At 47.2% G+C, this 27,294-nt stretch overlaps 2 protein-coding genes across 3 annotated transcripts in view; both read left to right on the top strand.

Annotated features, from left to right (window-relative positions):
- The window catches only part of prkag3b (protein kinase, AMP-activated, gamma 3b non-catalytic subunit), a 33,390-nt gene extending 27,132 nt beyond the window's left edge, over positions 1-6,258 (top strand). For both annotated transcript variants that reach the window (XR_013771606.1, XM_079254862.1), the window contains exon 13: positions 5,542-6,258. Coding sequence is in view for 1 of the 2 variants with exons in the window: in XM_079254862.1 (XP_079110988.1) it covers positions 5,542-5,573 (32 nt within the window). In the remaining variant the exon portion in view is untranslated. The remainder of the gene's footprint in view (positions 1-5,541) is intronic.
- A 2,090-nt stretch (positions 6,259-8,348) lies between these two features.
- fer1l6 (fer-1 like family member 6) overlaps positions 8,349-27,294 on the top strand; it is a gene marked incomplete at its 3' end in the record, with an annotated part of 88,414 nt that continues 69,468 nt past the window's right edge. The window contains exons 1-13 of the mRNA XM_079254286.1: positions 8,349-8,467; positions 10,777-10,865; positions 11,188-11,290; positions 12,090-12,144; positions 12,514-12,645; positions 12,749-12,811; positions 12,927-13,005; positions 13,222-13,378; positions 13,453-13,639; positions 16,755-16,856; positions 16,928-17,018; positions 17,116-17,233; positions 17,336-17,570. Of these exons, the coding sequence (XP_079110412.1) occupies positions 8,451-8,467; positions 10,777-10,865; positions 11,188-11,290; positions 12,090-12,144; positions 12,514-12,645; positions 12,749-12,811; positions 12,927-13,005; positions 13,222-13,378; positions 13,453-13,639; positions 16,755-16,856; positions 16,928-17,018; positions 17,116-17,233; positions 17,336-17,570 (1,428 nt within the window). The 5' untranslated portion in view covers positions 8,349-8,450. The remainder of the gene's footprint in view (positions 8,468-10,776; positions 10,866-11,187; positions 11,291-12,089; positions 12,145-12,513; positions 12,646-12,748; positions 12,812-12,926; positions 13,006-13,221; positions 13,379-13,452; positions 13,640-16,754; positions 16,857-16,927; positions 17,019-17,115; positions 17,234-17,335; positions 17,571-27,294) is intronic.

Genomic DNA, 27,294 nt, shown 5'->3' with positions numbered 1-27,294 from the left:
TTCATTAATTTGGGAAGCGATTGGGTAGGGTCTGTCAAAAATATCAATATATCATCAGCAAATAGAGCCAATTTTGTTCATCTGATTCTAAGACAACCCCGCTGATTTCTTTGTTTAGTCTGTTCATTGCGCTAAAGGCTCAATGAACAGACTAAACAACAAGGCCGTGGCGAGTTTCTCTTTCTAGATTAATTGAATCAGACAAATCTCATTTATTTTAATCCTGGCTGTAAGTTTGCTGTACAGTGCAAAGAATACTTCAATCAGGTTTGCATGGAAACCAAATGCAGCCATTACTTTATATAAAGATTCCCAATGCTTTTTCTGCATCTAAACTTAGTTCAAGAGTTTCTAAATTGTACTGTCTGACATGTTTCATGATCAACAATGCTTTTCTAATATTTTCTTGCGTCTGCCGTTGTCTAATAAAACCCGTCTGGTCTTTGTTAATGAGCTCTGGTAATATTACTTCAAGGCGTTTGCATAATATAGAAGTAAATAATTTATAGTCAATGTTGAGTACGCTCACAGGGCGATAGTTTCCACAGTCCAGTTTGTCTTTACTCTCTTTGGGTATAACAGAAATAATCGCCTCTCTCCAAGAAGGGGGGATCATTTTCTTTTCGAGTACCAAGTTAAATGTTTTAACTAATGTTGGTGTTAACTGCTCTTGCATAATCTTATACCATTCTGAATTAAAACCATCAGCTCCAGGGGCCTTTCCATTTTGTAATCTTCTCATTGCTAATAAAATTTCTTCTTTGGTTATTTTGGATGATAATTTCTTGTTCTGGTCGTTTGTAACTTTAGGTAAGTTTAACGAAGCTAAAAATGAATCAATTTTGTTTGTACTTCTTAGGTGAGGTTGAGAATATAGTTTGCGATAATATTCTTCAAAACATTGTTTAATTTTTTTCTGGACTGGTTTCTATCTGATTTGTTATTGGATGTTTGATTTTATTAATTGTTCTTTCTGCTTGTTGTTTCCTTAATCTGTATGATAACAGTTTTAAAGCCTTCCCCCCGAATCGTAGTATTGTTGCTTAGTAAAAAGTAGTTTTTTCTGAATATCGTCTGTGTTTAGATCATTTATCTCCTTCTTCACGGTGAGAATTTTTATTTTAAGTGATTCCTGTAAGGACGTAGATTGTTCCTTTTGTAGCTTCTTAAGTTTAGCTTCCAGATCTAATATTTTCTGTTTTTTAAGTTTCTTTACGCTTGATGAAACCGCAATTATTTTTCCCCAAAGCACTGCCACCATTATCATTATACTTTAGATACAAATAATTTTCAAACTTCAGTTTGTCCTTAATATGTTTGTAATTTAAAATATTCAAATTCAATTTCCAAAGAGTAGATTTAATTTTTATTATTAAGGTCCAATGACAGTTATAAAGGGTTGTGGTCTGAGAACATGCATGTACCAATGTTGCACTGGACTAATCTAAATATATCACTTTTTAACATCAAGAACAAGTCTATTCTAGAATAGACATTGTGTGTCCCAGAATAATGAGTATAGTCACGAAAAGTCAGGTTATTTTCCCTCCATACATCTAGTATTCCCACTTCCTTCATGTAACTGCTCATTTTTTAATTAATTTTTTTAACATCAGGTTGGCCATTGGAGCTATCTATTTTGGGACACACACACACACACATATTAAAAGGTCTTGACTCTTTGTTGACATGGTTTTGAGTATATGTTTATAGAATTACCAGTCACTACCTGGAGGGATATAAACATTGAGCAAAGTCACTAAAGTTCCTTCAGTTTTACCTATTATAATGTATTGTCCTTCACTATCTTTATGTTCTGATATGTATTCAAAATTTTCTGTACTGTTCAACAAAATCGCCACTCCTCTGCGCCTGCCTGAGCTATATGAAGAAAAAAACTTTTGTTAATCCCATTTTATTTAATTTGGCATGTTCAATGTCACCAAGATGGGATTCTTGTATGTATGCTATCTGGACCTTATTTCTTTTCAACTGCGATAGCATTCTTGATCTCTTAATTGGGTTAAGCATGCCATTTATATTAAGTGACACAAATTTTAAAGGTCTGGTTGACATATTATGGTACAAATTATTAATAACACATAGTAAATGGTACTCTTCCTTTCTCTGCACAGAACAGCAGGGTATGAACCACAAAATAAAGCAAAAACAAAACACCCATTAACAAAACAAAAAAACACAAAAAGTGACTTCTTATGCAGGGGTCTAGCTATTAAACCCTTACTAGCCCAAAAGGGCGCTTTAAGGCAAAAACCCTTCAGTTAAGGGGATCCTTACTGGTTAGCATAGAAATTGAGAGCTCTGCCCCAGAACCCGTACATACAAAATATCGCAGTTATCGCTGATTCATTAATGACATTATTCATACAGGACACATTACTTGGCCAGTTCTAACTTTCAATCAGTGGTTGTGCTCGACGTGTCTCTCCTGAACCTACGAAGCTTCTCTTTGTAGGTGTGATCTTGGGTGGTGTCTCAAGTAGCTGGCCCATTCGAGTCCAGGACAGCAACTTTATCCGCATCGTAAGCGATGTCACTGTTGGCGCTGGTGTTGACTTGATCACGTAGCTTCTTTTCACAAGGTCCTCGGTTGCCTCGACGGGTGTTTCATATACTATAGTGCCATCATTGTGAATCACATGTAGTCTTGCTGGGTGTAAAGTTTGAAACTTCACGTGTTTTTCTTTTAGTATTTTTCAAATCTCAGCATACTCTCTCCGTTTAGCAATGATAGCTGGCGGAGAGTCGTGGTTTATGTGACGGTCTTTCCATTTGAACCCCTTTGCTTGCCAAGCTTTATGTAGCAACATCTCTTTTGTTTTATAACTCAAAAACTTGACTACAATGGAGCGAGGCGATGTGCCCGCTGGTGCTGGGGGGCCTAATGAGCGATGAGCCCTTTCGATTTGTAAATCTTGTACACCTTCGGAGAGTTGCAGACCATCTCTGAGAAGTTTATCAACAAACAGCGTATCAGCAGAATCTTTTTCAGCCTCTTTGGGTACTAAATTCTTAGGTTTTGACGTCTGCTGTGACACTCCATGTCGGTTAGCTTCTTATCTAGCTTCACATATAGCTTTAGCATCTCCGAGGCTGCTTCTTCAGTGGTCTGCATCCGCTCCTCAACCAATTTGATACAACTTTGTCGTGGAATTGATCCGATGAGAAATAAATCTATAAATTAACTGTTTTCTGTTCAGATTATTGATCATGTGCAGATGTTGCGAGCATGAGGTCTCGAGAGCTCTCTTATGAACCTCATATGATAACAGGAGTCATTAAAAGTGTCACCCCAATACCAGCTAGAAGGAGGATGCTGTAAAAGGGGTTCAGAAGTTGTGTTAAACGTGAACACCAGTGTAGTCTAAGTAAGGTCCAATTTCAACACACAAGACCACCTGCGAGAATTCTCATTATCCATGTAGGAGGAAGGAGACCAGTTAGTCCCAGTATAGGAAAAAACGGTCCCCCAAGTGGAGTCAGACAAATACCACTGGTAACCAGTGCACTGATCACCGCGCATCTCAAAGAACCGGAGAGAGGACAGAGGAAGACACCGTAGCAGAAAATGAAAGGGTATTGTAACACACATAAGGCGCAGACGTCTCAAACATGGAGGAGGAAGAGCCCGAACAGGGGCTCTGAAGAACGCCAATCAGGGTATAAGAGTGGAAGGGCTTGCTTATCGAAATCCACCTAGACACCCGGCGACCACGGGATAAAGGAGGCGCTGTAGGGAGAGGCAGAGGGGTGGTTGCCACAGTGAGGTTAACAAGAGGCGAAGCAGATTGATTAAAGAAGACAATAGGGAACACAATGATTACAGCAAAAATGACCAAGCAACACATTGAGCCTTTTAATGACCAGACATGAACCCTAAATGGGTGCCAGGGTCGATTCCTCTCCGTGACACCGGGTGGGTGTCATCATCAGGAAGGGCAGCGAGTAGCTGATGGATGGTAAATCCACCATTATTTATCACATCTTTATCACCATCACTACCATGTTGCTAAGAGACCTCTATTTTCACCTGGACATGATGATGAAGACACTTCCTGTCAGACTTTCCACCAATCAGAGAGCTGAAACTGACGGCCCAAGCAGGAGCAGCACGTCACATCACGTTTCCATGGAAACGTCACGTCTGCAGGCTGACTGGGAGGAAAAGATTCAGATTTTACATATAGTTTTATATAAAACAGGAAAAAAATGTTCTGGAGTTTTAAGGATTAATAATGCAAAAGTTTCATTTTTATTTTTTATTTATTTATTTGTTTGCAAAAAAAAGAACAAGCTGTCCACGGTGTCCAGCAGGGATCCTTTTACGTTACTTTTTATTGATATTTACTGAATTATTTTGCCCCTTTCAGGAAAAGTATCTGATTTTTCATCCTGCGCTGATTCTTTATCACAGGGTGAATAAAACTCAGACCATAAAGATTAAAGAAAGCATCTTCACTCAGACCAGCATCATCCTAATCGTGCCCTGTGATTGGCTACCATGATCATGTGACACTGAGGTCGTGGAATAAATACCTTGAAGGTGGTTTTACATGTAATGTTATCTGTTCAAATTCTCCTAAGTGAACGTGAACGGCAGATTATGACCTCAACATATCGCCGCCAGATTCTTTCATACGGAGGGATGATACCAACATTTTTATGCTTGATACCACACCGCTGATTCTTAGTACTTTCTCTTTGTATCATTTCCGATACCTTTTTACCCCCAAATGAAAATGGTGTGAATTTGTTTTGTATTAAAAGGTAGACATGAAATATGAAACCACTTCCATCCACTTTCTGACCCGCTCAGTGCTGGACTGATGCTGGCACCGTGACGTCATGTCTGACATGAGGCTGAAGAGATCCACAGCAGACCTTTACTTCTGTCAGCATGTCCCTCTGCTGCTCCCACATCAGTCCAGATGTTCCCGAACCAAACACCAGGACAAGCTCCACCAGGTCCAATAAATCCCCGCATTTCCAAGGCGGTTCATCTGGTGTAATGTGGACGCCGCTTTAGCATCGTTTCAGCTTCTCTCCTGTTGGCATACATGAGGAATCGTCTCCTGTTCCGTCTTTTTGTCACGTTTGATTCAAAGTTGACAAAAACAACTTTATGTCATAAAAATAGCAAAAATGGAAAACGAAGATGTCATGTTGGGTCATCGATTAATGGAACAAATGAGCGGGTTAAAGCAAAAGTCCAACACGGCGATGCAAGCAGAAGTTAATGCAGGGGGTCAGACTCATTACAGGCCACCTGGACAAATGTCATTTCCACCACATGACAGTAAAATAGCATATTCGTTCCTCATGTAATGTTTCCCTCATCCTGCATTAAAAGGCGCCCCGCTCTGTGGCTGCTGCCTCAGTCTGCCTGATCCCATTTACATCACATGGATGTTGTTTCGTCTGATCTTGGTTGGGTCGTACTGGAATCATTTTGTTGTGCCGGGACGCTGGCTCAATGACAAATAAAGCGGATTCTGATTTTACTTCTTCTGTCTTTTTCAGACATTTATCGGCAACTTTCCTTTGAAGACTGAGGACGATGTAAAACTGGACGAATAGAGGTCATTGGGAATGTTAAAGGTTTCCATCCTGTCCAGCACCAGGGACGCGAATTGAAAAGATACAACTGTCCTGTTTCACTCTCAGAAGGAAGAGCTGAGATGCACATCTGGATATTTTTTAACTGTACATGATTTTAAGAGAGGTTTTGTATGTTATCCATTTTGAGGAAAAGCTGCTCCTCGTACCTTAGAAATGAATGTTCTGCAAGACTTTAATGTTTTCCTGTCATTTCACATGCTGACAGAAAAGCCTGCAGTAGGAATAAATCCATTTTACTCATGTTGCTAGTGACCAGTGATTCTCAATCATATTTGGGTCTCAAGCACCACCTGAAGCTAACGGCAGCTAACACTAGCTAATGTTGGCTAACAACAGTTCACTTTATCTATCACTGCACACTGAAGTTTCCAGACTAAAGCAGTATTAACAAACCACACATGGAGAAAGATGGGGGATGGAGAACGAGAGCAAAAGGGCTTCATGGACCCTACTTGGACCATCACCCTAACCCTAACCCACCTCGATGCATGGTTACCCACGAGAAGGGCTGGACCTTTTTCCAGGCGCCTCTCACCAGGAGTTGCCCATGGTCCAAGAGAGCGATATCTCTTTAGCTTCTATGTGTGCTTGCATTTGTTTGTAATAAAATACTAGTTGTAAGAAGACAGTTGACTCAGATTTATTACAACTTATCAAGACTGAGTATTTCCACCACAATTTCTTGGGGGCTTGTCCGGGATCCTGCTTCCGTCCACCCAGATTGGGGATTGACGAGTTGGCCAACTGAATCCACAGATTCATCCTAAGAACCTCAACAAGAGAATTTCAGAGGACCTGACGTCTTTCTCCCATCCATGGTCGACTACGCCGGGATTCCCTTTGAACCAGTGTTGAAACACAACAGTAAGAAGTATTATCTAAATTTTACATTAATTTTCAAACTCAAACTTGAGTCAAACATTTCTAGAAACTTATGACAAATTAATAAACAATCTACTTTAGGTCACAATATTTATATGTTTTTGTGGTCAATTGTCTTCATTATTCTTATCGTAACAATGGTTCTCATCCTGAAAAAAATAAGGAATAAGGGAAAATAAGACCAGGCAAAAACCAGGATAGGGAAAATCAAAGTAGCAGTGTTGGTGAAAACCTAACGGTGATATAACAAACCCCTTTGTCCATCCATCTGTCCGTCCGTCCGTCTGTCCATCCATCTGTCTGTTTGTCTGACCATCCATCCATCCGTCCGTCCGTCCATCTATCCATCTGTCTGTCCATTCGACCATCCATCCGTCCAATCGTCTTTCTGTCCATCCGTCCATCCGTCTGTCAATCTATCCAACCATCGTTCTATCTGTCCGTCTGCCTGTCCATCCATCGTTCCATCCATCCATCCATCTGTCCATCTATCCATCCATCCGTCCGTCCATCCATTGTTCCATCGGTCCGTCCATCGGTCTGTCCATCCGTCCATCATCCATCTATCCATCTGTCTGTCCATCCATCCATCCGATTATTAATTATTAATTTGATTATTATTATTATTAGTAGTAGTAGTATTGTCATTATCAGTTTAACCTTGACCAGGATAAAAGATGCGTTCTTGTTCATAGTTATTGAAAAAAATAAAAAGTTGTTCATTATTCTATTTCAAAAACATGCCATACACTTGATAAATAATGTTGGATAATATGATCATCCACATCCATTATTTATTAAATCAAAACTCGTGAAATTTGATGATATAGATTACTATAAGAGAATACAAGTTATGTTTAGGGCTAAACAAAATGTTCTTCCAGAAGGTGTCCAAAATTACTTTAAGCTTCAGCAGACTAAATATAACTTTAGAGACAGTTTATTGTTCCAAAATCTAGGAAAGGGGTGAAACAGAGATGCTTGTCTTTTCAGGTTCAACTGTGGAATAAATTCAGTAATGAGGTAAAAAATTGTAATTCTTAAATTCTGTTTAAGTCATAAAACTCACACATTGTGTATGTAATGCATCTGCTTTTGTTGTTTTTATCATTTAAGGTAACTCTACTTAGGCGTACAAGCTTTGCTTCTGCCTATTTTGTTTTACTTGATTGTTTTTTGGAAATGGACAAACTGATTAAATAAACTAACAAGTTAAACTCTGACATACAGAATACATTAGTCAGAGAAAACTGGAACATTTCCAGCCTCCTTTGGACAAACCCCTCAGCAGCTCCACTCCAGGCCTGCACGACTGCATTAGGAACATTTTGACAGTTCTACGATTGCCAAACAGGCAGAGAATTTACAACCAGAGCTTAAGCTGAGATCACCGACCCAGCTGTTGAGGCAGTTTCCATGTGGATGCACACAGAAACAGCTGTAGGTTCAGTTAAAGTGAGCATGATGCTCTGACAGGGCGGGAGCTGCTCTGTTTACCAGAGGCGGGTTAGTTAACGCCACTTTCATACATCCTGTTCACCAGACTGTCAGTCAGCACACGTATCCTAGCAGAGTAAACAAGCCTGTAGTCCCTCCATCATCCTGTAAATCAGCACAGACATTATTTATTTATTATTATTATTGTTGTTATTCTAAAATATCTTCTAGTATGCATAACTTTAATCTAAACTGAATCATCAGTGATGACAGATAACAATAAATATCTAAGCTGACAGATCTAATCTGGAAGCATGTTTGGAGCTGCTGCTGTTGCAGATGAAGTGAAACCGTGAGGACGAACACCGTCAGCTTGACTTCGTCACTCTGAACAAACAGTTTCTCCGGCTCTTAGTCGTCTTTCCTTTGGCTCGCTGTTGCAGTGCCATCCACACAGAGCTGCGAACAGATCCTCCATCATCTGGATAGAAATGGACTCCAAACCGAGGTGAGCTCAAACTGAACTTTATTTTATTATCATTTATTTCCAGACCAAACTACGCGTTCAGTCTGTTTATGGTCTGGTTTAGTTTTGTCGAAATGCTGAGAGTTTTAGGCAGTAAAATGATGTTGGAGCTGAAACTGTTTTTTTTCTGTCACATGACTATGGCAGCCAATCAGATGTCAAAATGCTGACGGATCATGGATTTTAATATTTTACTGCAGATTATTGCTTAGTCTGTAATATTTCATGTATCATATTACTTTTAGATAAACTTAATTTTCTGTTGAAACAATGTGAATAATATTAAAATATAGTTCAATTGTTTTGTTAAAATGATTTTAAATCAATTTATTTTATCTGGTGGGAAGGAGAGGAAAAGCTGAGTGTCATCAGCATTACAGTGGTAGGAGAAGCCGTGAGAACTTATGACTGCACCAAGTGAGGAGGTGGATAGTGAGAAGAGAAGAGGGCCGAGCACCGACCCTGAGGCTCCCCTGTTTTCATGTGAGCTGGACACTTCTCCTCACCAGGATACTCTGAAGAGATGCCGAGCTCAGAGAGTGGAGAGGAGAATCTGATGGTTCACTGTGTCAAAAGCAGCAGACAGGTCCAGCAGGACCAGAACTGGCAAGCCGGAGGGAACCAGTAGCAGGCAGGAGACCAGTTCCAGTGGAGTGAAGCCAGACTGATGTGGATCTAACTGGTTTCTATCATGGAGGAACTGGGAGACTGAAGACGACCCGCTCCAGTAGTGTGGACATGAACGGCACCAGTGGGACCAGCCGGCAGTTTCCAACCTGGACTGGGTTGAGTGTGGGTTTCTTCAGCAGCGGGGTGACCCGAGCTTGCTGGAAGACAGAGGGAAAGACAGCGGATTCCAGAGAGGAGATGATAATATGGGTCACTGCAGATTGATTGGAGGTAAAATGCTCTGCAGGATGTCGGTAGGGACCGGATCCAGAGGACAGCTAGTGGCTTTAGAGTTGACTAGAAGTTTAGAGACTTGGTCCTCATTCAGAGGGCAGAAAGAGCAAAGTGAGGCACCACTAGCTGGATGTGGTGGACTGAGCTGGTCAGGCTCAGAGAAGTGATTCCTGATGGTAGCAACCTTTTCAGTAAAACAGGAAGCCAACATGTCTGCAGTCAGCGTGGCGGGAGGCTGAGCAGCTGCTGGAGAAAGAAGACAGTTAAAGGCCATGAACAGCTGCCGTGTGTTGGGAGCATTGTGGATCTGCTTCTGATAGAAGTCTATGTTGGCAGCCGTCAGGCTGCATGTGAAGAGTGAAAGTTTACGTTGGTAAAAGTTTTTCAATCTGGACTCTGTTTGAAGTTGTAAAGTTTTATGGGGATTCCTGCTTATTTGATGGAAATCCTGACAGCTGTTTTGTTTGCAACTTTACATAAAACCTCCTGGAGGGATCTACATGGTGTGTCTCTGAGGATGGGTCCTGGTCTAACTTAGATCCAGATCAGCATCTGGATGCAGGAATATTGTAAAGGATTGTAAAGAACCATTTTCAGTATGTAATTTGTCAGTATTTTTCACAATAAATGTCCAGAACAGGAACAATATTCTGCAAGAGAACAAACATGCAACAAACCCCCACAATGTAGTGAAGACACTGTAGATTTATCATCAATGGATTTGGAATCTGATGGTGGTTCCATATAAGAGGGATATAGGACCAGAACCTCGGCTGCTAGATGGCGGTCTGACCTCGCTGTGGTTTATAGTTAATAATTGTAAATTGTTTTTCCCCAGCTTATCTTTCTATTGGTGCTCCTGATGAATGTCGGCTTTGGTTTCGACTCAGAAATTTCTGGAAGGATTTTGATGAAATGGAAAAAGGAACAAGTGATGAGATTTTGGGGTTAATCTGGATCGCCGAATGAATCCTGGGAGTTTTTCACTCTGAAAAGACGGGGATTGTTTTGCCATCAGAATGACCAAACAAAAACATTGCCTGGTGGAGGTCTGCGCTCTCCGAAGGCTTGTGGTCTTGCAGACGATGCAGGATGTTTTCTGTTTCCCTGCAGGTGGAGCAGCTGATCGTCTGGTTTTCCTGTTTAGACTGAACAGCCGATGCTGTTTCTTTCTATCTGGTGTCTCTTTGGCTCCTTTTCTTCTCTTCACTGTCTTGTCAGCTGCTACATGAGCAACAACTCAATGTGCTGCTCATCCCACAAATGCATTTTGCTTATTCATGTTGCTCCATTAGCAGGACAGAAACTTTTACCTTCAGTTGTCTTTAGTTAAACCTTTAGTTGCATCTCAGTTGTTCTGAAGAAAAACTTCCTGTTTGTTTGAGCAGAAAGGAAAGGAAGAAGATATTTGGACTCAAAGTGAAGAAGAAGAAGAGAGACAATGCAGACCTGGTCTTGGCAAACAAGGGAGCTGTGGGTAAGGCCTGGAAAGCAAACACACACACACGCACATCTGGACCTGGGTGGAGGTTTTTCCTGTCGTCTCACTGAGACAAACCCTTGTCAAACATTCAACATGTCAACACCAAACAGCCGTTATGGCTCATTTGGATCACATCATCATTCCTGTGTAGCTTATAAAAGTCTGATAAAAAGATTTGATGTATTTTTCAGGCAGCTTGATAATTTCTGCTTGAGCAGGATGTCGTTACTCGCTGACATCCCTTCGTTTATTCAGAAGCTTTGTTGACTGACTGCACAACTTCCAGGATGTGTGCTTGTTTTTGTTTTGTGTGCAGACCCTGAAGTGGAGGTGTCACCTGAAGCATCCCTTTTGCAGGAGGGAGAAAACGCTGAGGATCAGCCTGAAGTCAGAACCAGAATAATACCAGACAGTAAGAGGTAGGAAGCGTTAACACACTGCGAAGCTCGTAACAACAGGTCCTTCATCAGCATGTCTCTGCAGCTGTGGTCACAGCAGCTGGTTTCAGGAGGCACGTTTCAGCCATAACACCACCCAAGCTGTGTTCCCATCATCTCTAGAACTGCGCTACGCCTAAACATCGCAATAAAAACTCTTCTTTGGCATTTAAATGTCACCAGGCGGGATGTAGAGGGTCATGTGACCAGCTCAGTTTAGGTCAAGATGGTGAATGGAGGAGGGGATGCAGAGAAAAATAGAACCTCCATGCTTGACGGCAAACAGCAAAATGCAGAGTAGGAACTACAAAGAGACATGAGGGAGAAGGACTTCGAAAACCAGCGGAGAATCCTGAAACAACGTAACATGGCTAACTGGCAATTCTTGTAAATCATCTATGGGACGAGATTTTGCAGCATACGCATTATTAGCCTTTCGACATTATTCTACTCCACTGCGTCGTCCACAAAGACTGTATATAAAGATTTCATATACGGTCTATGGTCGTCCATTACAGCTGTACTATTTTCATTATGCAAATTAAGCGATGATGTCATTTAGCGACTTTTAGGACAACCAATAGCTACCTTTCTTACTGAGAACCTAGCAACACTGAACTGAAATGTTTGTTTGTCATGATTCATTGTTCAGTTGTTAATGGCAGAGTTTGATTGGAATCTTAAACTGTTAAATAACTGTGGGTTTGTTTTTTTTTATCATGAAACTTAAATAGAAAAGACGTGTCATGAAATGCTGAACTATGCTGTAAAATTCCTACAGGGCTAAACTGAAAACTCGCATCCAGGACGGTGAAGGGAAACCACAGAGTTTCCAGGTATCCGCCACAGAATAAACTTCACAGTTATTAAATAAGTGTGTGGTACAGACTCTCCTTCACTGCTTTTAGAAAGATAGCTTAAATATTTATGCATTTGTTTGGCTAGCTAGCCAGCTAAATACATTAGCTAGCTCAGTAACTAAAACAACATTTAGGCTAGCTTCAGCTAGCTAGAAAGCTAAATTAAATTTTAATTATTTTGGTAGTTAGCTAATAAAAGAGTATATATTAGCGAACAAATTCAAAAATATTTTTAAGCTAACTTTCCAGCTAGCTAGCTAGATGAACTTTACATATGGAAGGTTTATTTTTATCTGTAACTGTGATTAGCGCCTGGTAAGTAAGGTAACTTATTCTGTTTCATAGATTGCCATCAACATCACAGAAGCTCGACAGCTTGTGGGGGAAAACATCGACCCCAGCGTTGTGATCGAGATCAGCGATGAGAAGAAACAGACATCAGTCAAAGAGGGAACCAATGCTCCTTTTTACAATGAGGTAAAAACCCCTGAGGATGACTTATGAAACCCACCTGTAATGTCACGTTTATATCAGTTTGACTCCCGTATCTCATCGTTTTCCACATCTTTTCTTTTCACAGTATTTTGTGTTTGACTTCTTTGCCCACAAAGAGGTCTTCTTTGACAAAGTCATCACGCTGACGGTGGGTAAAAACAGCTGAAAGTTTGGACTTTTATTCTGATTCACTTTGGATTTAACTGGTTTTATTTGCTTTACAAACTGGTTTCAGCTTCACAATCTGTCTCTTCTTTTTCCAGGTGGTTCACTCGAAGATGCTAAGGACTTTCTGTGTGGGCTCCTTTAAGCTGGACGTGTGGACGGTCTATAAACAGCCAGGTTCACCTCAGATCCCAGTCTGATCTTCTTACAGGTTTTCTAACTAATCCAGAAGCCAGCCGCCTTGGTTTGTTAAACTAAAGCTGGATGTTTGGTGAAAAGACTGGTCTTTAACCAGCGAGGTTACATTGGGAGCCAGTGATGTCCAGTTTTGACTCTGGTTAATAAACATTAAACCACTTGTTGGGTGATCATTATCTGTCCTGGATTCCTCAGGCCATCAGTTCATTAATAAGTGGGCCATGTTGACCAGTCCTGGAGACATCACCACTGGAGTCAAAGGGTATGTGAAGTGTGATATCAGTGTCTCAGCGAAGGGGGACGCCATGCAGCCAGGACAGAAAGCCAGCGACGCTGAAGAGCAGATAGACAAGTAGGACACCTGTTTATCTTTGTAATGATGTTTGGCCTGCGAAATAGTCGCATTCACTTTGCCGTTGTCGACAGGAACCTGCTGATTCCTGACGGGTTTCCCTCTGAGCGGCCGTGGGCTCGTTTCTGTGTGAAGGTGTACCGAGCTGAAGGCCTCCCCAGGAACAACTCCAGCATTATGGCCAACGTCACCAAGGCTTTCATAGGAGACAACACAGCTCTCATTGACCCTTACGTTGTGGTCAGCTTCTTCAAACAAGTGGTGAGACGAATTATTTATATGTCACAATCAGTCAGGAAGCTTCTCTGTAACTTCATAAAGTCACTATCCGGTCCACCTTCCAGAACTGGGCCGGACCAAGTGGCAACCTCCAGCGGTTAAAAGTTAAGCCAGTGCAAAAGTGCTCTGAATTTCAGTTCCCCCCTTCATCCACTAGGGGCTCCACAACAGAGAGAATCCCCATAGACTCCCATGTTAAAAAGACCAATTTCACAGCAGAAATAAACATGTTTACATCAGGAATAAAGAAATCTCCCGTTCCACCTCATGATGAGAATCTCCCGTTCCACCTCATCACCATGAGAATCTCCCGTTCCACCTCATCATGATGAGAATCTCCCGTTCCACCTCATCACCATGAGAATCTCCCGTTCCACCTCATCATGATGAGAATCTCCCGTTCCACCTCATCACCATGAGAATCTCTCGTTCCACCTCATCATGATGAGAATCTCCCGTTCCACCTCATCATGATGAGAATCTCCCGTTCCACCTCATCATGATGAGAATCTCCTGTTCCACCACATCACCATGAGAATCTCCCGTTCCACCTCATCATGATGAGAATCTCCCGTTCCACCTCATCACCATGAAAATCTCCCGTTCCTCCTCATCATGATGAGAATCTCCCGTTCCTCCTCATCATGATGAGAATCTCCCGTTCCACCTCATCACCATGAGAATCTCCCGTTCCACCTCATCATGATGAGAATCTCCCGTTCCACCTCATCATGATGAGAATCTCCCGTTCCACCTCATCACCATGAGAATCTCCCGTTCCACCTCATCATGATGAGAATCTCCCGTTCCACCTCATCATGATGAGAATCTCCCGTTCCACCTCATCACCATGAGAATCTCCCGTTCCACCTCATCACCATGAGAATCTCCCGTTCCACCTCATCACCATGAGAATCTCCCGTTCCACCTCATCACCATGAGAATCTCCCATTCCACCTCATCACCATGAGAATCTCCCATTCCACCTCATCACCATGAGAATCTCTCGTTCCACCTCATCACCATGAGAATCTCCCGTTCCACCTCATCACCATGAGAATCTCCCGTTCCACCTCATCACCATGAGAATCTCCCGTTCCTCCTCATCATGATGAGAATCTCCCGTTCCACCTCATCACCATGAGAATCTCCCGTTCCTCCTCATCATGATGAGAATCTCCCGTTCCACCTCATCACCATGAGAATCTCCCGTTCCACCTCATCACCATGAGAATCTCTCGTTCCACCTCATCACCATGAGAATCTCTCGTTCCACCTCATCACCATGAGAATCTCTCGTTCCACCTCATCACCATGAGAATCTCTCGTTCCACCTCATCACCATGAGAATCTCCCGTTCCACCTCATCACCATGAAAATCTCCCGTTCCACCTCATCACCATGAGAATCTCCCGTTCCACCTCATCAACATGAGAATCTCCCGTTCCACCTCATCATGATGAGAATCTCCCATTCCTCCTCATCATGATGAGAATCTCCCGTTCCACCTCATCACCATGAGAATCTCCCGTTCCACCTCATCACCATGAGAATCTCCCGTTCCACCTCATCACCATGAGAATCTCCCGTTCCACCTCATCATGATGAGAATCTCCCGTTCCACCTCATCATGATGAGAATCTCCCGTTCCACCTCATCACCATGAGAATCTCCCGTTCCTCCTCATCACCATGAAAATCTCCCGTTCCACCTCATCACCATGAGAATCTCCCGTTCCACCTCATCATGATGAGAATCTCCCGTTCCACCTCATCACCATGAGAATCTCCCGTTCTTCCTCATCACCATGAAAATCTCCCGTTCCACCTCATCACCATGAGAATCTCCGTTCTTCCTCATCACCATGAAAATCTCCCGTTCCACCTCATCACCATGAGAATCTCCGTTCCACCTCATCACCATGAGAATCTCCCGTTCTTCCTCATCACCATGAAAATCTCCCGTTCCACCTCATCACCATGAGAATCTCCGTTCTTCCTCATCACCATGAAAATCTCCCGTTCCACCTCATCACCATGAAAATCTCCCGTTCCACCTCATCATGATGAGAATCTCCCGTTCCACCTCATCATGATGAGAATCTCTCGTTCCACCTCATCATGATGAGAATCTCCCGTTCCACCTCATCACCATGAAAATCTCCCGTTCCACCTCATCATGATGAGAATCTCCCGTTCCACCTCATCATGATGAGAATCTCCCGTTCCACCTCATCATGATGAGAATCTCCCGTTCCACCTCATCACCATGAGAATCTCCCGTTCCACCTCATCACCATGAAAATCTCCCGTTCCACCTCATCACCATGAGAATCTCCCGTTCCACCTCATCACCATGAGAATCTCCCGTTCCACCTCATCATGATGAGAATCTCCCGTTCCACCTCATCATGATGAGAATCTCCCGTTCCACCTCATCATGATGAGAATCTCCCGTTCCACCTCATCACCATGAGAATCTCCCGTTCCACCTCATCACCATGAAAATCTCCCGTTCCACCTCATCACCATGAGAATCTCCCGTTCCACCTCATCATGATGAGAATCTCCCGTTCCACCTCATCACCATGAGAATCTCCCGTTCTTCCTCATCACCATGAAAATCTCCCGTTCCACCTCATCACCATGAGAATCTCCGTTCTTCCTCATCACCATGAAAATCTCCCGTTCCACCTCATCACCATGAGAATCTCCGTTCCACCTCATCATGATGAGAATCTCCCGTTCCACCTCATCACCATGAGAATCTCCGTTCCACCTCATCACCATGAGAATTGGAACCAGTGCTGACTGGACCTCTTTTCATCTCCAACCAGTCTGTTCATCCATTCATCATCCTAACCACTTAGTCTGTTGAAGGGTTGTGGGGAAGCTGGAGCCTATCCCAACAGTCTTTGGGCGAAAGGCAGGTCTAGACCCTGGAAGGCTCGCCACGCCATCACAGCCAGTCTGTTCAGTCTCCCATATTTAAATTCCACCTGACTGTAGAAATTAGATTAAAAATGAGCTTGAAGTGTGTAGATTCATGTAGAACCAGCTGGTTTATCTTACTGGTGCACCTGTTCTGTCTCTTTCAGGGCCGTACGTCCACTCAGAGGTCCACCGCAGATCCAGTCTGGAACGAGCAGATCGTCTTCACCGAGATGTTTCCACCTTTGTGTCAGAGACTGAAGATCCAGGTCCGACCGTTTCTGTCACACAGTTATACGTCAAATAAGAAGTACAATCCTGTAATCCTGATTCCTCGTAGGTCTGGGACGAGGGAAGCATGAGTGATGTTGCCATAGGAACCCACTACTTTGACCTGAGACGTATCTCCAACGAGCAGGATGGTGACAGAGGTGAGGAGAGATGAAGTGAACTGGTGAAACTGGGAACGAACATGAGGCTGGTGGTGATGATGATGATGAACCTTCTTCTGTCTCACGCTGCCTTCAGGGTTTTTACCAACATTCGGTCCAGCGTGGATCAACCTGTATGGCTCGGCCCGGAACTTCTCCCTGGGTGACGATGGGGCGGAGCTTAATGAGGGCATCGGCGAGGGCGTGTCCTTCAGGTTCATGCTCAAGAAGATCTTTTTTTTTTTTTTTTTACATGTGTTCTTATTGAGAGGAAGTGTGGTGATGAGCTACTCCCCGCGGTGTGATTGTGGTGTCAGGGGTCGAGTCTACCTGGAGCTGGCCGTGGAGATCCTGGCAGGGGGGACGGGCTCCGAGTCCAAACTCAGCCGAACGATCAAACCTGTGAAAGATGCTAAAGCAGGAAAAGCTGGAGGGAAGGACGGGAAGCCATCTGCAGGAGGAGGAGCGGGAGGAGCAGGAGGAGGTGCGGCTGAGGAAGACAAAGGCAAAGTTGCAGCAGCAGAAGTCCTGCCAGTGGAACCTCCTCCTTCGGTAACAACAAAATGCTCTGATCCAGATAAATCTGGAAAAATAGAGCTGAGATATAAAACTGATGGAGTTTCCACCAACACAGAACCAGTTCTGATCTGAGCTCTACGACTGCTTCAGGTCTTTTCACTGCTTCCCAACCAACATAAAGCACCTGAATGGAATAGCAACAGCTTTTCTGGATCATCTGAATGTTCTTCAGATTATAGTCGACCGGGTTTGAAACTGAGTCCATACAATGGAACCAGGTCCATGAGGAGCTCAGATCTGAACTGCTCTTCCTTTTCTCCCTGATCTGTTCTAAGAGAAATTCATCTTTATTACGCAGGTTTAAAGTATTTAATTGTGTCTGTAAGGGACGCGTAATCTCCAGGATTACATGCTTTGGCATTAGGGACTAAATAATGAGCTGGATCCGTGAAGTTTAAAGCTGTTTTAAAATTTTTCCCAAATGCTTTTTAAAGAAAGCAAGAAATGCTCAACATCATATTTCTAAACATCATTTGTCTGGTCATGTCATCTGTATGTACTTGCTGTTGGCAAGGTGTCTGCGTACGTATCACTGCAACTCGCCCCTCGTATCCGTTGGAACGCCAGGATTATGAATCTGTTCGTGTTTGTGTGAGATTACAAGATGAATCTCGACTTGAAAGCTGGAGGTGAACATGTGAACAAGAGGATTGGTTTGGACAGTCCAGGTTCTCTCATGATATCGGGTTCTGTAGCATCAGAACACTTTTATGAATACTGTCATGTTTCTGCGTGGAAGATGAGGAGCAGGTAGATGAAGAGCTCAGTGCATCATCCTCAGCAGTCTGAGCCTGGCAGCATGGCCAGACCCCCGAACAAAAAGAGGGAGGTCTTCAGCTGGATCTTAAAGGGAGAGAGGGAGTCAGACTGGGATCAGAACCCAGACTGGGATCAGAACCCAGACTGGGATCTGGTCCCAGGCTGGGATCTGGTCCCAGACTGGGATCTGGTCCCAGACTGGGATCTGGTCCCAGGCTGGGATCTGGTCCCAGGCTGGGATCTGGTCCCAGACTGGGATCAGAACCCAGACTGGGATCTGGTCCCAGACTGGGATCTGGTCCCAGGCTGGGATCTGGTCCCAGGCTGGGATCTGGTCCCAGACTAGGATCTGGTCCCAGGCTGGGATCTGGTCCCAGACTAGGATCTGGTCCCAGACTGGGATCTGGTCCCAGACTGGGATCTGGTCCCAGGCTGGGATCTGGTCCCAGACTAGGATCGGAATCCAGACTGGGATCTGGTCCCAGACTGGGATCTGGTCCCAGACTGGGATCTGAATCCAGACTGGGATCTGGTCCCAGACTGGGATCTGAATCCAGACTGGAATCTGGACCTAGACTGGGATCTGGACCCAGACTGGGATCTGGTCCCAGACTGGGATCGGAATCCAGACTGGGATCGGAATCCAGACTGGGATCGGAACCCAGACTGGAATCTGGACCCAGACTGGGATCTGAATCCAGACTGGAATCTGGACCTAGACTGGAATCTGGACCTAGACTGGGATCTGGTCCCAGGCTGGGATCTGGTCCCAGGCTGGGATCTGGTCCCAGACTGGGATCTGAATCCAGACTGGGATCTGGTCCCAGACTGGGATCTGGTCCCAGGCTGGGATCTGGTCCCAGGCTGGGATCTGGTCCCAGACTAGGATCTGGTCCCAGGCTGGGATCTGGTCCCAGACTAGGATCTGGTCCCAGACTGGGATCTGGTCCCAGACTGGGATCAGAACCCAGTCTGGGATCTGGTCCCAGGCTGGGATCTGGTCCCAGACTAGGATCGGAATCCAGACTGGAATCTGGACCCAGACTGGAATCTGGACCCAGACTGGGATCTGAATCCAGACTGGGATCAGAACCCAGACTGGGATCTGGTCCCAGACTGGGATCGGAATCCAGACTGGAATCTGGACCCAGACTGGAATCTGGACCCAGACTGGGATCTGAATCCAGACTGGGATCTGGTCCCAGACTGGGATCTGGTCCCAGACTGGGATCTGAATCCAGACTGGGATCTGAATCCAGACTGGGATCGGAACCCAGACTGGGATCTGGTCCCAAACTGGGATCTGAATCCAGACTGGAATCTGGACCTAGACTGGGATCTGGTCCCAGGCTGGGATCTGGTCCCAGACTGGGATCAGAACCCAGTCTGGGATCTGGTCCCAGGCTGGGATCTGGTCCCAGACTAGGATCTGAATCCAGACTGGGATCAGAACCCAGACTGGGATCTGGTCCCAGGCTGGGATCTGGTCCCAGACTGGGATCAGAACCCAGACTGGAATCTGGTCCCAGACTGGGATCGGAATCCAGACTGGGATCGGAACCCAGACTGGGATCTGGTCCCAAACTGGGATCTGAATCCAGACTGGAATCTGGACCTAGACTGGGATCTGGTCCCAGGCTGGGATCTGGTCCCAGACTAGGATCGGAATCCAGACTGGGATCAGAACCCAGACTGGGATCTGGTCCCAGACTGGGATCGGAATCCAGACTGGAATCTGGACCCAGACTGGGATCTGAATCCAGACTGGGATCTGGTCCCAGACTGGGATCTGAATCCAGACTGGAATCTGGTCCCAGACTGGGATCTGAATCCAGACTGGAATCTGGACCCAGACTGGGATCTGGTCCCAGACTGGGATCTGAATCCAGACTGGGATCTGGACCCAGACTGGGATCTGGTCCCAGACTGGGATCGGAATCCAGACTGGGATCTGGTCCCAGACTGGGATCGGAATCCAGACTGGAATCTGGACCCAGACTGGGATCTGAATCCAGACTGGGATCTGGTCCCAGACTGGGATCTGAATCCAGACTGGGATCTGGTCCCAGACTGGGATCTGAATCCAGACTGGGATCTGGTCCCAGACTGGGATCTGGTCCCAAACTGGGATCTGAATCCAGACTGGAATCTGGACCTAGACTGGGATCTGGACCCAGACTGGGATCTGGTCCCAGACTGGGATCGGAATCCAGACTGGGATCGGAACCCAGACTGGAATCTGGACCCAGACTGGGATCTGAATCCAGACTGGAATGTGGACCTAGACTGGAATCTGGACCTAGACTGGGATCTGGACCCACACTGGGATCTGAATCCACACTGGGATCTGGTCCCAGACTGGGATCTGGTCCCAGACTGGGATCTGGACCCAGACTGGGATCTGAATCCACACTGGGATCTGAATCCACACTGGGATCTGGTCCCAGACTGGGATCTGGTCCCAGACTGGGATCAGAATCCAGACTGGAATCTGGACCCAGACTGGGATCTGAATCCAGACTGGGATCTGGACCCAGACTGGGATCTGGTCCCAGACTGGGATCTGAATCCAGACTGGAATCTGGACCCAGACTGGGATCTGAATCCAGACTGGAATCTGGTCCCAGACTGGGATCGGAACCCAGACTGGAATCTGGTCCCAGACTGGGATCGGAATCCAGACTGGGATCGGAACCCAGACTGGAATCTGGTCCCAGACTGGGATCTGGTCCCAAACTGGGATCTGAATCCAGACTGGAATCTGGACCTAGACTGGAATCTGGACCCAGACTGGGATCTGAATCCAGACTGGGATCTGGTCCCAGACTGGGATCTGAATCCAGACTGGAATCTGGACCCAGACTGGGATCTGAATCCAGACTGGAATCTGGTCCCAGACTGGGATCTGAATCCAGACTGGGATCTGGACCCAGACTGGGATCTGGACCCAGACTGGGATCTGGTCCCAGACTGGGATCTGAATCCAGACTGGGATCTGAATCCAGACTGGGATCGGAACCCAGACTGGGATCTGGTCCCAAACTGGGATCTGAATCCAGACTGGAATCTGGACCTAGACTGGGATCTGGTCCCAGGCTGGGATCTGGTCCGAGACTGGGATCAGAACCCAGTCTGGGATCTGGTCCCAGGCTGGGATCTGGTCCCAGACTAGGATCTGAATCCAGACTGGGATCAGAACCCAGACTGGGATCTGGTCCCAGGCTGGGATCTGGTCCCAGACTGGGATCAGAACCCAGACTGGAATCTGGTCCCAGACTGGGATCGGAACCCAGACTGGGATCTGGTCCCAAACTGGGATCTGAATCCAGACTGGAATCTGGACCTAGACTGGGATCTGGTCCCAGGCTGGGATCTGGTCCCAGACTAGGATCGGAATCCAGACTGGGATCAGAACCCAGACTGGGATCTGGTCCCAGACTGGGATCGGAATCCAGACTGGAATCTGGACCCAGACTGGGATCTGAATCCAGACTGGGATCTGGTCCCAGACTGGGATCTGAATCCAGACTGGAATCTGGACCCAGACTGGGATCTGGTCCCAGACTGGGATCTGAATCCAGACTGGAATCTGGTCCCAGACTGGGATCTGGTCCCAGACTGGGATCGGAATCCAGACTGGGATCTGGTCCCAGACTGGGATCGGAATCCAGACTGGAATCTGGACCCAGACTGGGATCTGAATCCAGACTGGGATCTGGTCCCAGACTGGGATCTGGACCTAGACTGGGATCTGGACCCAGACTGGGATCTGGACCCAGACTGGGATCTGGACCCACACTGGGATCTGAATCCACAGTGGGATCTGGTCCCAGACTGGGATCTGGTCCCAGACTGGGATCTGGTCCCAGACTGGGATCTGGACCCAGACTGGGATCTGAATCCAGACTGGGATCTGAATCCAGACTGGGATCTGAATCCACACTGGGATCTGGTCCCAGACTGGGATCAGAATCCAGACTGGAATCTGGACCCAGACTGGGATCTGAATCCAGACTGGGATCTGGTCCCAGACTGGGATCTGAATCCAGACTGGGATCTGGTCCCAGACTGGGATCTGAATCCAGACTGGAATCTGGACCCAGACTGGGATCTGAATCCAGACTGGGATCTGGTCCCAGACTGGGATCTGAATCCAGACTGGGATCTGGTCCCAGACTGGGATCTGAATCCAGACTCGGATCTGAATCCAGACTGGAATCTGGTCCCAGACTGGGATCTGAATCCAGACTGGAATCTGGACCCAGACTGGGATCTGGTCCCAGACTGGGATCTGAATCCAGACTGGAATCTGGACCCAGACTGGGATCTGAATCCAGACTGGAATCTGGTCCCAGACTGGGATCGGAACCCAGACTGGAATCTGGTCCCAGACTGGGATCGGAATCCAGACTGGGATCGGAACCCAGACTGGAATCTGGTCCCAGACTGGGATCTGGTCCCAGACTGGGATCTGAATCCAGACTGGAATCTGGACCCAGACTGGGATCTGAATCCAGACTGGAATCTGGTCCCAGACTGGGATCTGAATCCAGACTGGGATCTGGACCCAGACTGGGATCTGAATCCAGACTGGGATCGGAGTCCAGACTGGGATCTGGACCCAGACTGGGATCTGGTCCCAGACTGGGATCTGGTCCCAGACTGGGATCTGAATCCAGACTGGGATCTGAATCCAGACTGGGATCGGAACCCAGACTGGGATCTGGTCCCAAACTGGGATCTGAATCCAGACTGGAATCTGGTCCCAGGCTGGGATCTGGTCCCAGACTAGGATCTGAATCCAGACTGGGATCAGAACCCAGACTGGGATCTGGTCCCAGACTGGGATCAGAACCCAGACTGGAATCTGGTCCCAGACTGGGATCGGAATCCAGACTGGGATCGGAACCCAGACTGGGATCTGGTCCTAAACTGGGATCTGAATCCAGACTGGAATCTGGACCTAGACTGGGATCTGAATCCAGACTGGGATCTGGACCCAGACTGGGATCTGGACCCAGACTGGGATCTGGACCCACACTGGGATCTGAATCCACACTGGGATCTGGTCCCAGGCTGGGATCTGGTCCCAGACTGGGATCTGGTCCCAGACTGGGATCTGGACCCAGACTGGGATCTGAATCCAGACTGGGATCTGAATCCACACTGGGATCTGGTCCCAGACTGGGATCTGGTCCCAGACCGGGATCAGAATCCAGACTGGAATCTGGACCCAGACTGGGATCTGAATCCAGACTGGGATCTGGTCCCAGACTGGGATCTGAATCCAGACTGGGATCTGGTCCCAGACTGGGATCTGAATCCAGACTGGAATCTGGACCCAGACTGGGATCTGAATCCAGACTGGGATCTGGTCCCAGACTGGGATCTGAATCCAGACTGGGATCTGGTCCCAGACTGGGATCTGAATCCAGACTGGGATCTGAATCCAGACTGGAATCTGGTCCCAGACTGGGATCTGAATCCAGACTGGAATCTGGACCCAGACTGGGATCTGAATCCAGACTGGAATCTGGTCCCAGACTGGGATCGGAATCCAGACTGGGATCGGAACCCAGACTGGAATCTGGTCCCAGACTGGGATCTGGTCCCAAACTGGGATCTGAATCCAGACTGGAATCTGGACCTAGACTGGAATCTGGACCTAGACTGGGATCTGAATCCAGACTGGGATCTGGTCCCAGACTGGGATCTGAATCCAGACTGGAATCTGGACCCAGACTGGGATCTGAATCCAGACTGGAATCTGGACCTAGACTGGGATCTGAATCCAGACTGGGATCTGGACCCAGACTGGGATCTGAATCCAGACTGGGATCGGAGTCCAGACTGGGATCTGGACCCAGACTGGAATCTGGACCCAGACTGGGATCGGAATCCAGACTGGGATCTGGACCCAGACTGGGATCGGAATCCAGACTGGGATCTGGACCCAGACTGGAATCTGGACCTAGACTGGGATATGAATCCAGACTGGGATCTGGACCCAGACTGGGATCGGAATCCAGACTGGGATCTGGACCCAGACTGGGATCGGAATCCAGACTGGGATCTGAATCCAGACTGGAATCTAGACCTAGACTGGGATCTGAATCCAGACTGGAATCTGGACCCAGACTGGGATCTGAATCCAGACTGGAATCTGGACCCAGACTGGGATCTGGTCCCAGACTGGGATCTGGTCCCAGACTGGGATCTGAATCCAGACTGGAATCTGGACCCAGACTGGGATCTGAATCCAGACTGGGATCTGGTCCCAGACTGGGATCTGAATCCAGACTGGAATCTGGACCTAGACTGGGATCTGAATCCAGACTGGAATCTGGACCCAGACTGGGATCTGGTCCCAGACTGGGATCTGAATCCAGACTGGAATCTGGACCCAGACTGGGATCGGAATCCAGACTGGGATCGGAACCCAGACTGGGATCTGGTCCCAAACTGGGATCTGAATCCAGACTGGAATCTGAATCCAGACTGGAATCTGAATCCAGACTGGAATCTGGTCCCAGACTGGGATCGGAACCCAGACTGGAATCTGGTCCCAGACTGGGATCGGAATCCAGACTGGGATCGGAACCCAGACTGGAATCTGGTCCCAGACTGGGATCTGGTCCCAAACTGGGATCTGAATCCAGACTGGAATCTGGACCTAGACTGGAATCTGGACCTAGACTGGGATCTGAATCCAGACTGGGATCTGAATCCAGACTGGAATCTGGACCCAGACTGGGATCTGAATCCAGACTGGAATCTGGTCCCAGACTGGGATCTGAATCCAGACTGGGATCTGGACCCAGACTGGGATCTGAATCCAGACTGGGATCGGAGTCCAGACTGGGATCTGGACCCAGACTGGGATCTGGTCCCAGACTGGGATCTGGTCCCAGACTGGGATCTGAATCCAGACTTGGATCTGAATCCAGACTGGGATCGGAACCCAGACTGGGATCTGGTCCCAAACTGGGATCTGAATCCAGACTGGAATCTGGACCTAGACTGGGATCTGGTCCCAGGCTGGGATCTGGTCCCAGACTGGGATCAGAACCCAGTCTGGGATCTGGTCCCAGGCTGGGATCTGGTCCCAGACTGGGATCAGAACCCAGACTGGAATCTGGTCCCAGACTGGGATCGGAATCCAGACTGGGATCGGAACCCAGACTGGGATCTGGTCCCAAACTGGGATCTGAATCCAGACTGGAATCTGGACCTAGACTGGGATCTGGTCCCAGGCTGGGATCTGGTCCCAGACTAGGATCGGAATCCAGACTGGGATCAGAACCCAGACTGGGATCTGGTCCCAGACTGGGATCGGAATCCAGACTGGAATCTGGACCCAGACTGGGATCTGAATCCAGACTGGGATCTGGTCCCAGACTGGGATCTGAATCCAGACTGGAATCTGGACCCAGACTGGGATCTGAATCCAGACTGGGATCTGGTCCCAGACTGGGATCTGAATCCAGACTGGAATCTGGACCTAGACTGGGATCTGGTCCCAGGCTGGGATCTGGTCCCAGACTGGGATCAGAACCCAGTCTGGGATCTGGTCCCAGGCTGGGATCTGGTCCCAGACTGGGATCAGAACCCAGACTGGAATCTGGTCCCAGACTGGGATCGGAATCCAGACTGGGATCGGAACCCAGACTGGGATCTGGTCCCAAACTGGGATCTGAATCCAGACTGGAATCTGGACCTAGACTGGGATCTGGTCCCAGGCTGGGATCTGGTCCCAGACTAGGATCGGAATCCAGACTGGGATCAGAACCCAGACTGGGATCTGGTCCCAGACTGGGATCGGAATCCAGACTGGAATCTGGACCCAGACTGGGATCTGAATCCAGACTGGGATCTGGTCCCAGACTGGGATCTGAATCCAGACTGGAATCTGGACCCAGACTGGGATCTGGTCCCAGACTGGGATCTGAATCCAGACTGGAATCTGGTCCCAGACTGGGATCTGGTCCCAGACTGGGATCGGAATCCAGACTGGGATCTGGTCCCAGACTGGGATCGGAATCCAGACTGGAATCTGGACCCAGACTGGGATCTGAATCCAGACTGGGATCTGGTCCCAGACTGGGATCTGGACCTAGACTGGGATCTGGACCCAGACTGGGATCTGGACCCAGACTGGGATCTGGACCCACACTGGGATCTGGTCCCAGGCTGGGATCTGGTCCCAGACTGGGATCTGGTCCCAGACTGGGATCTGGACCCAGACTGGGATCTGAATCCAGACTGGGATCTGAATCCACACTGGGATCTGGTCCCAGACTGGGATCTGGTCCCAGACTGGGATCAGAATCCAGACTGGAATCTGGACCCAGACTGGGATCTGAATCCAGACTGGGATCTGGTCCCAGACTGGGATCTGAATCCAGACTGGGATCTGGTCCCAGACTGGGATCTGAATCCAGACTGGAATCTGGACCCAGACTGGGATCTGAATCCAGACTGGGATCTGGTCCCAGACTGGGATCTGAATCCAGACTGGGATCTGGTCCCAGACTGGGATCTGAATCCAGACTCGGATCTGAATCCAGACTGGAATCTGGTCCCAGACTGGGATCTGAATCCAGACTGGAATCTGGACCCAGACTGGGATCGGAATCCAGACTGGAATCTGGACCCAGACTGGGATCTGGTCCCAGACTGGGATCTGAATCCAGACTGGAATCTGGACCCAGACTGGGATCTGAATCCAGACTGGAATCTGGTCCCAGACTGGGATCGGAACCCAGACTGGAATCTGGTCCCAGACTGGGATCGGAATCCAGACTGGGATCGGAACCCAGACTGGAATCTGGTCCCAGACTGGGATCTGGTCCCAAACTGGGATCTGAATCCAGACTGGAATCTGGACCTAGACTGGAATCTGGACCTAGACTGGGATCTGAATCCAGACTGGGATCTG

Source organism: Telmatherina bonti, assembly GCF_933228915.1.
Source record: "Telmatherina bonti genome assembly, chromosome: 15".
Taxonomy (NCBI): Eukaryota; Metazoa; Chordata; class Actinopteri; order Atheriniformes; family Telmatherinidae; genus Telmatherina; species Telmatherina bonti.
This window is presented reverse-complemented; position numbering and strand designations above follow the sequence as displayed.